Here is a 14,292-nt window from a genome sequence, read left to right as displayed (position 1 = left end):
GGATGGATGGAACTTTTAGTGGTTGGTTTATTAGTTTGTGGGCGAGTTTGAGTTGGTACCATTGAAGGAGGTGGGGGAGCTCTAGCCGGCCCAGTTCTGCTAGTGAGAGACAGTGTTGAGTACGGTAGGAAGCCCCTGTGGCAAATTTGGCGATTTTGTTGTAGCAGGTTTCGAGCTTATTTAGATTGCATTGTCTAAGGTTAGTAAATATTGGAGAGGTGTAGAGTAGGGTAGAGATGAGAATTTGCTACCGAAATTTTAGCTACTTTGGTAAGTAGTTGCTGATTTCTATATAATGCCCCTAGTTTTTTTGTGCACTTTTTTAATGGTCATGGAAATGTGAATGTCAAAGTTTGTTGTCTATTTCTTCTCCTAGTAATTTGGTGTTTTCTGTAGGATGGATGGTGGTGGTGTCTTTTGCTGTGATGTTAAAGTGAGAGCTGTCTAGGGAAAGTTTGGTGGGTTGGAAGATTAGTAATTTTGTTTTGTTTGGGTTGAGTGTTAGTTGGGCATCGGATAACCAAGTTTCAGTAGAAGAAAATGCTTCCTGTGTGACTTTTTGCAGTTGTGGTAGGGAGTGGGCTGTGCAGATGATGGTTGAGTCATCTGCGTATTGTATGAGTGTGCCATGTGTTGTGGCTGAGGCTAGATTATTGGTGAAAATAGAGAAGAGTAGGGGTCCCAGGATGGATCCTTGGGGAACTTCTATGGAGACTGGTAGTTGGGGGGATAGGTTGTCCTGCCAAACAACTGCTTATTTGCAGTCAGATAGGTAACTGAAACCAGTTGATGACTGTTTGAGAGAAGGATAGGTTATTGAGAAGAGAGATGAGTTGTTTGTGTGGGACCATATCGAAAGCTTTAGAGATGTCTAGGAAGGGAGCTGAGGAGAGATAACCTGCATTTTTATTTTGTAAGATAGTGTTAGAGAAAGAGAGTAAGGCGGTGGTGGTGCAACCGTGTTGTGTGTTGGAGAGGAGGTTGTTAGCAAGGAGGTGATCTGAGACTTGAGAATGAATGCATCTCTCTAGTATTTTGGAGAGTGGCGAGAGAATAGCTATGGGGCGGTAATTGGTTAGATCTGTGGAGGGGCCTCCTTTGTGTAGGGGAATTATGTGTGAGACTTTCCATAGTGTAGGAACATAACTTTCTGACAGAGATCTGTTAATCAAAAGTGATACGGGGTAGGCTAGAGCGTCAGCTGCAAGTTGAATGTATTCACCTGGGAGGTTGTCTGCTGCTAATCTGGTGATTTTAAGTTTAGTTAGTAGTTGTTTTATTTTGGAGGTAGGAACAGGAGAGAAAGAGAAGCTAGTTGGGAGATTGTTAGTTCTAGTTGATGGTGTTGGTTTGGGGAGGGGGGTTGTGTTGTCTAGCTAGTGATAGTACGCTTTGTGTGAAGTGATTGTTGAAAGAGGTAGCAATATTTTCGGAGGAGTGAGTTAAGTTAGGAGTGGGTGTACTTACTTTACCTGGGTGGAGGATGGAGTTTATTGAGGACCAGAATTGTTTTGGGTTATGTTGGGAGGAGGTAAGGACAGACTGTTAGTACTGGATTTTGTCCTGTTTTATAAGCTTTTTGGTTCTATTGCGTAGTTCTAGGAATTTTTGCCTAGTAGAGGGGGTTTTGGTTTTGCGCCAGTTGTCCCACGCTTTATCCTTGTTTTTCATTTCAGACTTTGTGTTTTTTTGTAGCCATGGGGATTGTTGGGCTCTAGTTCGGGAACGTCTTATGGAGCGTGGTAATTAAGGATGCTTAGGAATGTTTTATTAAAGTAGTCAACTGCGTCATCTAGTTTGAGGTATTTTAGAGGTTGCCAGTTACAGTCTTTTAGGGATGAGCTGAATGAGAGAGAGGGTTGAAGTTAGTTTTTTTGCGTATTTGACGGTAGATGATGAGTTTTGCTTTATAAAGGTGTTTTCTTAGTAAGAAGGTTGGGGAGTGATCACTGAGGCTGTCAGATAAGCAGCCTGCTATATATGACTGGGGGCTCTTATTGACTAGTATCCAATCAAGGGTAGTGTGTTTGTAGGAGTTATTTATCCTAGTAGGTGACTGGACTAGTTAGGTGAAGCCATGAAGATTTACATGATTGGTTGGGTGGTTGCTAGAGCAGGATTGCCAGTCAGTGTTGAAGTCTCGTAGAATTAAAGTTTCTTGGGGTAGGTGGTGGGTAGTCCAGCTGAGGAGGTTTTCAAGTGGGGGGGATGTTGTGGCCAGGTGGGAGGTAGCAACCTATCATGTTTAGGGTTTTATTTTGGTTTATTTTAAGGTTGGTATGTATTATTTCTTCCTTACCTGTTTGGGGAGCTGCTAACTTTAAGATCTGGATGTCTAGATGCTGCTTAAATATTATAGCTATACCACCTCCTTTTTTATTTAGTTGGTTTACTCTTAGTATATTGTAACCAGTAGGGAGGATTTGCTCATTAGTAATGTGTGGTTTTAACCATGTTTCTGTAAGGATCACTACATCAGGGGAGTAGAAGTCTATGGTGGCATGGAATTCATGCACCTTGTTGCATATACTTCCAATATTTAGGGTCATCAGAAGGAAGTCGGTTGGCTTTCTATTGGCTGTGATTTGGGAGATGTGGTTTGTAGTCTGATTATGAGGGGAGGGGTTGGAGATAGAGGGACCAGGATTAGTATGGATGTCTCCACTGTGTGCTAGGTTGGATATGGATGAGATTATTAGTTTTATCAATTTCTGTATATGCTTGCTTATAAGGGAAGTTTATTGATTGTGTTCTGTGGGCAATAGATATGGTGGTAGGGTTATGTGAGGTTATGGGGTTGTTTTTAGTTTAGGTATTGTGGTCTGTAGTCTATATAGAGGGTGTATTGGGAAGGTTGTTGACCTGATGAGAGAGTAGTAGTGTAGAGGTGGGATATGAGTGGTGGTGTGTGTGGTGGTACAGTGGTAGTGGTTGAGTGCAGGAATGGTGGAGGTTTGGTAAGATGTGATGTATGCAAGGAGTGTGCATGCAGTTTGTATAGGTATGGTGTGCTTGTACATATTAGCTGAGTAGGAGGGATAGTAGTGAGAAGTTGTAGGAGGAAGTATAGGTGTGATGATGTTATAGGTTGAAGGGTGGGATGGGTTACTGTTTGTAATAAAGGTAGGACCACTGGGGGTGGGGGGGGAATTGGGGGAAGGGAGGGAGGGAAGTGTAGCAGGCAACAGATGAAGGAAGACTTATCAGTAGGTTTATAGGTTAAAATGAAAAGGACTGGCCCTGATTAGGCTGCAGTTGTTCTTGTGGGGAGGAGGAGGATCAGAATAGACCAGAAAAGTGGTGGATAGCAATAGTATGATGAAAAGGGCTGGCCCTGATTTCACAGATATGCAAGTCTACAGAAACAATAAGAAAAGGCAGTAGGTACTCTGACTTGCTTGTTTTGCATACCTGTCTTATTGAAATAAAGTAAGCCAATTTTACCAAGGAGTTATGTGGAAATTAGGAAGACAAGAATTTATAAGAGAAAAGGTTTAGTAGAAGTAGATATGGAAAACAATGGATGGGCAAGTATTTAAATAGGTAACACAAGAGACAATAGCAATAAAAGAGGAGAGAGGGATGGAAGCCAAACGCACAGCCCTTTAAACATAAGAGAAAGGCAGAAGGATTGGTGATTAATTTTAAACTCGTGCTGGAGTTCTAGTCCTGTGTTTAGAATTGCAGAGACTTTTAGCTTAATGTGCAAGTTGGGGTTGGGGCACACCCAAAGAACGGAGGAAAAGCAGCATCAAGGTAAACGGGCACTGGAATACAACTTTAAGCAGGTATACACAGCTATAAATAATACACAAGCACAAATCCAGATGCAGAATTCACTACTGCAAACCTACCAGCACAGACTAAGGCACCAGACTACTGGAATACAACTTTAAGCAGGTATACACAGCTGTAAAAAGTACACAAGCACAAATCCTGATGCAGAATTCACTACTGCAAAACTACCAGCACAGACTAAGGCACCAGACTACTGGAATACAACTTTAAGCAGGTATACACAGCTATAAATAATACACAAGCACAAATCCTGATGCAGAATTCACTACGGCTAACCTACCAGCACAGACTAAGGCACCAGACTACTGGAATACAACTTTAAGCAGGTATACACAGCTATAAAAAGTACACGAGCACAAATCCTGATGCAGAATTCACTACTGCTAACCTACCAGCACAGACTAAGGCACCAGACTACTGGAATACAACTTTAAGCAGGTATACACAGCTATAAAAAGTACACAAGCACAAATCCTGATGCAGAATTCACTACTGCAAAACTACCAGCACAGACTAAGGCACCAGCAGGTATACACACCTATTAAAATTGTGCTCCTTCCTCAGTACTACAGAAAGATGTACTGTTTTACTTTTATTTTTTTGCTGCTTGCAGCTGACCACCAGGTACTACAACTGCCACTCCTCATCCACTGTGACTGTTGGTCCTGTCCTCCCCTGAACTTACCTGAACCCATACCTACGGCCAGTGAGGAGATTGAGGCTCCAGGTGCAGCATCACTTTGCTGCCAGGGAGTATTTTTTAATATTTCTATGCCCCAAATCTGTTCCATAAAGTTGCCCTTTAACATCCAGTAAGGGATGTGCAATGGAGATGTACTGGTGTATCATTCCTGAGTGTGTAGTGATTCAGCCAGTGCCCCCCATCAGTTCTCCCTTCCTTGTGTCCCCAGTCTGTGCTGTGGATCAGCCTCGAGGTGGGTGTGCACACCCTCACTCCAGGATGGACATGCCCATCCTTTGATGCCAGTCCCATACACCCAAGCCACTAATCAAACGTGGGTCACCTAGGCCATTGTTAGGGCCTTATTCCTGTATGCCACAGTGCTGGCATTTGGAGTATTTATGGAATGATGAGTTTAAATCTGATTAGTAAATATCTGAGCACAATGTGCAGGTGGATTATAAAACTTTAATAAGTGATTTGTCAATGCTAATATGTACATTGTGACTTCTAGGGGTGGGAAGTGCCACAATGCGTCTTCTCCCTTTTGTCCTATTTTGGACAATATTTTAATAAAAAGCTTTGTGAACTTGTTGTTAAAGCATAACCCAAATAATTTTGTGTGGAGTAAGAAACAGACGTCACCTTATGAATACTGTGTGGTGCATCTTTTATTTTTGTTCGATGCGTCTCTTGACATGCATGTTAGTGTGTCCATTAAACTGGACATTATTCTTCCGTGGTCACTGATGCTGCTTCAGTAAGATGTTGACTACTTGCTGTGATCATCAATGAGGCTCTGACTTGTCCTTGCCTTTGTTCACACTTTCACTAGACACTGGAACAGGCTGTTTACTATAAAGCTGCAAGGTTAAAGATACTATAAAGATATTAGCAGGAGTCAGCAAAAATGACAGTTGTAGGACAGCTGTATACATTTTATTATTATTTTATTTATTTATTTTACTATAACCTTAGATTGCTTTTTTCCCCTTATTTTCTGCTGCAGGTTCCCTCCATGCTTTCTCCCACTGTTATTCCTTACTTGTGAACTTTTAGTGCTGTTTTTCTATATATCTGAAAGTTCCTGCAGTGTGCGTTTTGAAATATGACCATTCCCGTTCTGAGTGCAGGAAGCCCTACTGTTTCTTGAAAACAGCTGTAAGCTTTCCACATTAGTCGTTGCCAGTTGATAAAACTTTTTTCCTGCAAAGCTCTTTAAAGGTTTGCTTCTTGATGCCTGACCAAAAACTCGTTACTAGTTAATGAGAAGTTGTCAGGGTCACTCTGCTGAACAGGCGCTTGCAGTCTGAGGAGACGGAGTTTTCTTTTATACTTTTGTGACTTCTGCCATCTAGTGGCTTCATGTTGTAAAATTAAGTACCATACAGTTAATTGCCTTTGGGGAGTCGAAACCCATGTGTAGTTATTTCCAGAAAGTTAAAGGACGTTCTTTGTTGTATCATGCCAAGAACCTTACTCAGCTGAACTTTTTGTTTCTTGTTTGCTGTGGTTCAACAGTGTTTGTTCATAAAAGAAAAAATTCTGTTTACTTACTGCATGCCCTGTTCATTTATTTTGCAGAGATGTACATCTTATTTCTGACCCCACATAGAAAACGTTATAAACATTGATTTGAAAACTGAGAGACACTGGCATTGTACACTTACACAGAGAAGGGAATTGTGTTTGGACTAATGTTTTGCTTGAAAAAATTCTGTAGCCAAAAAGTTTCAGTTGTAGACCTTGTGGATAGGTGTATAGTGAGTGCCAGTTCTATTGTCTTTTCATTCAGAATGTTTTATATCTTATTAGGCTCACCAAAGGGTCTGGAAATGTAAAACTACAAGTTGTATAGTTTGTTTAAAGAGGCATTCTTTACAAGTCTGCCAGCCTACTAGCTTTAACACTTTCTGCAGGTAACCACAGACTTTGCTTGATGTGGAAATTAATTTCTTGCCTGCAGTTTTTGTTACAGAATTATGACTTTAATAATGCAGGATTTTCCGTGCAAAATAGAGTTTTATAATCTGTGTTTTTAATTTTTTATAACAAAATAATGTATTTTCTCTTTTTTAGAATATTATTATTTCAAGTGGTGCAGAAAAGGTAAGGTGTTTCAGGTACTTTTGATTTGGTGACTACAGTTGAGTTATAAAAGGTGTAGTTGTCTCTGAAGCATGAAATGTTTTAACTAACTTGCTAGATGTTCACCTGTCGATGTGACAGTTGTTTGCAGCTGAAGCCTGTGTATTTGAGTGCGATGCATTCAGATGTTCAAAATGTCTGTAAATATACAGAACTTGGTGCAACCTTGCAGGTAGTATATTTACAGTTGGTGGGGTGTAGGCTGGTCTTCCACGTCAGGCAATGCAAGGGCATCTTGCCCCCTGCTTTTCACAAACACATATTGCAAAGATTTGCTGCTTATCATACATTTGCGCTGGAATAATCAGCATCGATTTAGTGAAACTTAATCGGTTTGCATTTGAATAATGACATTACAGTAGACTACCTCTTATCCGGTCTTGCTGGGACCAGACCTTGGGCTGGATAAACTAATGGCTGGTTAATCAGAAAAAGCATACAATATGGTATTTATAGGTTATAAATCAGCTAGAATAACAGGATTTGTGACAGTATGCTTTTTTCAAATAAATATGAAGTCTAAAACTCAAATGTCTGTCGTCATTTTGCCCAGAGGAGGCAGAAGTGTTGTTCTTCTCTGTCTTTTGCTATGACTGCGGCAGCAATTTGATGGCGTGTTAAACAGAAGGCTGGTTAGAGAGAGGCCAGATAAGAGGGAGTCTACTTTATTCTAAAAAAAGTATTGTGTATGTATGTTTGCTTATGTATGTACATGTAAATATGTGTGTGTGTATGTGTGTGTGTGTGTGTGTGTGTGTGTGTGTGTGTGTGTATATAGATATATATATATATATATATATATATATATATATATATATATATATATATATATATATATATATATATATATATGTGTGTGTGTGTGTGTGTACTTTTGTGTATATACAAAATCAGTGTTATAGCAGGAAAGGGTATATGCCCTTTTCCCCCACTATTATGAAACCTTGGAGTTGATAATGAACAGGAGTCTGGGTTACAGGAGGGCTTGTCCCCATGCAAAAACTTTGGATGTGGTGTTGTCAGTCTTACCTTTATTCTCACTGATGGGGTCAGATCCATCTTGGCCTTTCCAGTAGCTTGAAGTCTTCAGCAAAGCTCGTGGGCCTCTTCCCTACCCAGAATGCAGTTCCCCTACTTCCTCAGATCTCGTTTGCCACGCTGCAAGAAAGTTCTTTATGCAAGCTTGGGGCTAAGTTTAATTACATTTTTTTCTTACATTCTCTTATTTTCTATAATTATTAGTTAATTGTAATTTTTGATAGTTTCTCTTCTTTTTAGTACCCTTTCTTAAGCTTAAGAGAGTCAGTACACACGCGTTTTACTTAGGTGTTCCCCTTCCCCCTTCGTCTTCCTTCTGGGATTTATTATAGTTGCAGTAAGTCTTTCCGTATTGGTACCATTTGTTTTAATTAGAGAATGGTCAACCAAAGTTTATTCAAGTCTTTTTAAGTTGGAGAACTTTCCCTTCCTTCCCAAAGTCCATTTAAGTTAGTAGAATACCCCCCCCTCTTTTCTTGGCCCTTGAAGTCCGTTTAAATTGTAGAACTTCCCTTCTTTATTATCTCTATTATTGTTGTTGTTCTGGTTGTTATTGGTGTTAATATAGTTTAATGTAGCTTAATAGTAAAGTTTTCCTGGATTAGCTAGCTTTTGTAGCTTAGTGCTTGCCTTAGGCTGCCTTCTAATATGTCCCGAAAGGAAGGTAAGCCTTTGGACTTTAAAAAATGAGAGAACTGCAACAAGAAGATGCCCCTGACTGATTCTCACCCCTTTTGTGTTTACTGTTTGGGGCCTCTTCATTTGCAAGAATCATGCTCCATTTGTCATGCCTTTAATTCAAGAGCATTATTAGAACATAAAAATAAGTTGATTTTGAAGGGGTTGATTAGAACCCCCTTCTCTAAGGCTATTTCTTCAGATCCCCCCTCTCCTAAATTTGACAAGTCTGAGAGGTCAGGGATCTTGTAATGTCATGCTCTGAAAACTTCAGAGCCGAGGACCAAGCAACCAAAGATCTCTGCTCCGACAGTACCTATGGAGCAGAAAGCTGCTACAGAGCCAGGCACCTCTTTGGATCGGTCCAAACTTTTGGATCCGAAGACTTCCACAGAGTCTGCTCCGAAGTCCCCACTGATATCTGAGTTTCTTTATCAGAGCCGATCTCCATCCATGGAGCCGATCACTGCTCAGCTTCCATCGCTTTTTCTTGCTAAATCCAGATCCCCAATGCTGTCTACAAGGCCTACCAAGAGCCTCTTGGATAAAGATGTGGACAGATTGGTGCAGAGGCTTCTTAAGACACCTGCTTTGGCCAAGCTTCTTTTGGTTCCGAACCCAAAGGATTCTGTTAAGACTCGCGATACCCCAGTGGTGCCTTCTCCTCCGAGCCGGAAGACTCTGATATCCAGCTAGTATCTGTATCGCATCTGAGGCCACCTTTTGGTTCTTCGGATCCAGTTTCCACCCCAAGTGTTTCCACCCAGTTAGAGCAAGAAACCTTTGGGAGTAGAAGCGTGCTGGTCAGGTCCTCAGAGCAGATTCGGGTCACTTCAGATCTGTCACGGTCTCTTGGGGCCTCTGCTCTAATAGGTTCGGCACCTACCTCTTCCTCGGAGCTTCCATTTCCTGTGCCAAGGTCTCTCTTGGGCCCGACATCCTTGTTGTCCGTTCCGTCCTTGTCTGTTGCAGTGAGTTCTTCGTAGGAGGGGTGGTCTGCTTCCCAGGTTATGAGGAGGGTAGTGATTGTTCCTCAGTCTCAGCTACAGTCTCCATTGGAGCATCCTCCCTCTACAGCACAGGTGTCTTTTCCTCTTCACCCCCGTCCACAGGATCTCAGGGATTCAAAGCCTCAGGATGTTCCCAAGGGGACTCCCCCCTCTTCTGAAACTTCTCCAGAACACCCCACTGAAGAAGTCCCTTGGAAGAGAACATGCAAGAGGAAGGATCTTGGCTCCCCGCAGTAGTCAGTCACTTCAGATACTGACCTCAATGAAGCAGAAGGATCCCCACAGTCGCCTCCTGATCCTGGAAATCCTGAAATGGAGAGGCAACTGGTAGTCCTCATCTCCTTCTAATGAGGAGTCTGTATACCTGAAGGCTTTTTGATCCTGCCCTTTAACGTCCTGGGTGATGCCACCTTCCGATGACCTTATCCAATTAATCTCTCAGAAGGCATGGAATACCCCAGATACCATAGATCTTACTCCTAGGAGGCCAAATAAATACATTACAGCCCCTACAGATCAAGCTTTCCTCACAAAGGTTGTAGCAGTTGATACCATGGTCATGGCGGTGGCCACGAAGAAACAACTCTCTGAAACTTGTTCCAATATCCATCCTCCTAATAAGGATTCTAGGACTATGGATAGATATGGGAAGCACATCTTTTCTTCAGTGGCTTTCACTTTGAGATCGCTGAATTATCTTACTCACTTCACCAGATTACAGAGACCTGTTGAAAGAGTTATCAGACTGTCTGCAAGGAGATGTGGCTGATGTGGCGGCAGATGAGATCAATGCACAGCTGGCTAACCTCACTTTAGTTGTTAAAGCGTACATGAGACTCATTTCATATGCCTCAGATGGAGCGAGTAGGGCAGCGGGATCAGGCAATCTCTATAAGGAGGCAGGCTTGGATGCGCCTTTATGACTTCACAGAGCCCTTTAAGCCAAAATTCAAAGAAATGCCAACTCAGTGTAAGCAAAAGGGTAAGATGCTATCTGCCATTGGAGTACATTTTTCCACACTCAATAGACCATACCCAAAAGGTCAGAGAGGTAGTGTGAAGGTGTGGTTCAGGAAATCTCGGCGGTCTTATCAGGACACACAGGGTGGTGGTTTCCCCAGAGGCAGCGGTGGGAACAGTAAAGGAAGACGTCCTTGCAGCAGAGGGGGTCCGCATAATCAGGGCTGCAGAGAATTCTCATAGACCCTTTCAGTGCTCCTGAAGAGTTCCCAACTGCTCGTCTCTGGAGCAGTCTGGGTAGATTGTCAGTGCACCTCGAAACCTGGCAAAACACCACCAAAGACAAATGGGTGCAAGACATAATATCCAGGGGTTATATAATTCCCTTTTTCTTCCCCACTCCCGTAAACAAGTGAATTTCAGACATTCCACCCAGTCAACAGGAACAAGCAATGTTAGAAATTCAAACGTTGTTCAGCAAAAGAGTCATCCAAGAAGTCCCCGCAGACCAGAGAGGATCCAGAACTTACTCAAGATTCTTTTTAGTTCCAAAGAAAACGGGGGACAGTAGACCAATATTGGATCTCAGCGAACTGAACAAATTGGTGAAGCAAACCAAGTTCCAGATGGTAACACTGCAGTCTGTAATTACATACCTGGGAAAAGACAACTGGATGTGCTCTATAAGCCTTCAGGATGCATACTACCACATCAAGATGGAAAGGAAAGATGATCCAGAAAGTACCTGTCCTTCCAGCTAGGAGCCAGTCATTTCCAGTTTCGAGCTCTGCCCTTTGGTCTCACTACAGCCCCCATTGTGTTCACCAAATGCATGGCAGTAGTGGCGGCGCACCTCAGACTCCAGGGATTCCAGACATTTCCATATTTGGATGACTGGCTCATAACGTCCCTGACCAGGCTTCTTCTGCTACAAGCCAGAGACTATACACTTCATCTTTCCTTCATACAAGGAATTACTGTACATTACAACAAGTCCTCCTTAGAGCCATCTCAAAATTTAACCTCTATAGGCACAGAAATAAACAGTCAACCTTGTACTGAGGCTTCCTCAAGACAGAGTACTTGACATTCACCTACATATCAGGCGACTAATCAGAAAAAAATTGAGCCATGGCAAAAAAGATACTACACACCTTGGGAAAGATGGCAGCATCTGTTGTACTCCTCCTGTTAGCATGTCTACACATGAGGATTCTTCAGTGGTTGCTTTTCACACACTGCTCGATTCTAGACCTACCAGTGTCTCACAATGTTCTCATAAACAGATCTTGCAAGAAGGATCTCGAGTGCTGAATCCACTCTCTGTTGGTGTCTCAGGGCCGTCCCTTTACCTTTCCTCAACCCCACGGTGACCAAGGATGCTTCCCAGATTTGGGGGGGGGGCATTATCTGGAAAAGACTGTCCAAGGAACCTGGCAAGAACACGAAGCACACTTGCATATAAACATCTTGGAGATGAGAGCAGTGCTATTAGCACTGCAGGCATTTCAAGACCCTCTCCCTCTAAGAACCTTAGCAGTTCAATCAGACAGTAGTATGTCTGCGGTCTGGTACATAAACAGCCAGGGGGAAACCAGATCTTATCCCCTTTGTCAAGAACTCTACAGGTTTGGCAATAGGCCACATCCTCCAATCGCTTTCTAGTTGCATTTCATATCCCTGGAGAAATCCAGTGTGATTGCGGACAAGCTGAGCAGGGCCATATTATGACCTCACGAGTGGTTCCTCAATCAAGTAGTAGTGGAAGAAATTTTCCAGAAATGGGGCCAGCCTTGCTGCGACCTTTTTTTTCATTGTCCACCAACTCCGAATACAGCAACTACTTTGCCCTAATCCCTCCAGAGGGGAGTCATCAAGGGATGCACTTGTTCATGATTGGCCTCCAAGACTCCTATATGCCTTTCCTCCCATCCGTCTCATTCCCAAGTTATTAAACAAAGGGAGGTTGTTGGAGACCACAATAATCTTGATTGCTCCCTATTGGCCTCGTCAAATCTGTTTTCTCTTTCTACAGCCTCTTCTCTGGAACAAACCATGGATTCTGGACCCGGTTCCAGATTTACTGATACACCCATCGGGAGTGGTACATCCCAACCTTCACAAGCTCAGGTTGAAGCATGGCTGCTCCAATTCCCTTGTTTGCCAGGTTTCCCCATCTGTCATCTCTGGTGAAACATATTCTGCTATCCTCCCATAAAATTTCCACATGTAATATATACAAGAGTAAATGAATAGGTTTGTAATCTGGGCGACTGATAACCAGGTAGATCCCTTTTCTGCGCCCATTCATTCTGTACTGGAGTTTTTAGCAAAACCTTTTCATGAAGGTGTGGCTGCATCTACCATTAAGGTCCAACTAGCAGCAATTTCAAATTACCATGCAGGAGAGAATGGTTCCTCTCTTGTGTCACACAGACTCTGCAGAGCCTTTATGAAGGGAACAACATACTAAACTCCAACTCTCCCATGAGATCTCAACTTCATTTTAACAAATATCCATTCCCCCTTTGAACCTTCAGCAATATGCAATTTAAAATTTTTGTCTTGGAATAAACTTTTCTTGGTGGCTATCACCTCAGCCAGAAGAGTATCAGAACTATAGGCTCTGTTGTCCGAACATCCATATTTAAATTTCATAATGATAGATTTTCTTTACGTATCAATCATTCATTCCTCCCCAAAGTTGTATTGGAAAGCAACCTAAACCAAACTATTGAGTTGCCTGTTTTCTTTTCTAATTACCAAAACAAAGGCAAATACACTCTAAAGCTTCTAGAGGTACATAGACAAGTGCATTTCTACTTGCACAGAACGTCAGAGTTTAGAAAATCGGATCAGTTTTTCGTATCTTTCTCTGAGACTAGGAAAGGTCTACTGGTCTCAAAAGTTACATTGTCTAGATGGCACACCCTTTGTATACCTTACATCTACTACTCAAAAAGCAATCCTCTTCCCTTTCCTGTTAAATCACACTCCACCAGATCAGTCGCAACTTCAGCAGCCTTTCAAATTTCATGGTATAGTATATGTGCTGCAGCAACATGGGCTAAGCTGCATACCTTTATTACTCATTACAAAGTGGATTTGGCCTCCAGGAGTAGTGTTTCCTTTGGTTCTATGATTCTAAGGAATATTCTTCCATGAGCCACTCGGGAATTACATTGCTTGGGACGCGGTCCCATCAGTGAGAATAAAGGCGAGATTGACGACAACATGTAAAGAACTTATGTTCTTACCATAACGTTCCATGTGTGTGGTCCATTTCGATCTTTATTCTCACAACCCTGCCCTCCACCCCCTCCTGGAAGACTAAGTGGACTGTGATTTCATGGATCTCTATAGCCTCAGAGGTTCTATTATTGTTTATGGAGTTTTCCATATTATTGAAGAGTATAATTTCCATTTGGGTAGGCAAACAAGATCTGAGGAAGTAGGGGAACTGCATTCTGGGTAGGGAAGATTCCCACGAGCTTTGCTGAAGACTTTGAGCTATTGGACAGGCCAAGATGGATCCGACTCCTCGGATCTGACCCCATCAGTGAGAATAAATGTCGAGATGGACAACACACATGGAACGTTATGGTAAGAACATAGCTTCTTTTTTTGGATGTGCTTAAAAGTTTAAAAGATGCAAGTCCTTTGTCATGGGTATGCACCATGTATTATCTTGAATTTTGTCTTTTAAAAGCAAATGCATCTTCTAGTGCCTTCTGTGTATACATATGAAAACTTCTAACGAATAGTTATCAAGACCATATAGCATGCGTCATTTGTGTGTGTCTGATTCTTTCTGCCTCTGTATTTGTAAATATTGAGTGAAAATATATGAAACAGGAAAAGCCTCCAGAAAGGACTAACCGTTTTCAGTCAAAAATTGATATAAAACACTGCTAACCTTTGTAAATGAAAGAGACAGTGGCAGGATAGTGGAAATTTAAAAATGAACTAGGGTTTGGC

At 42.1% G+C, this 14,292-nt stretch overlaps 1 protein-coding gene across 1 annotated transcript in view; it reads left to right on the top strand.

Moving 5' to 3' along the window:
• Positions 1–14,292, top strand: part of RPP30 (ribonuclease P/MRP subunit p30) — a 347,672-nt gene that overhangs the window by 139,505 nt on the left and 193,875 nt on the right. The window contains exon 8 of the mRNA XM_044056927.1: positions 6,560–6,589. Within this exon, the coding sequence (XP_043912862.1) occupies positions 6,560–6,589 (30 nt within the window). The remainder of the gene's footprint in view (positions 1–6,559; positions 6,590–14,292) is intronic.

The sequence above is a fragment of the Protopterus annectens genome, chromosome 14.part0 (assembly GCF_019279795.1).
Source record: "Protopterus annectens isolate FY-2018-M chromosome 14.part0, PAN1.0, whole genome shotgun sequence".
Classification (NCBI taxonomy): domain Eukaryota; kingdom Metazoa; phylum Chordata; order Ceratodontiformes; family Protopteridae; genus Protopterus; species Protopterus annectens.
The sequence above is the reverse complement of the archived record's forward strand: the minus strand, read 5'-3'. Positions and strand labels throughout refer to the sequence as shown.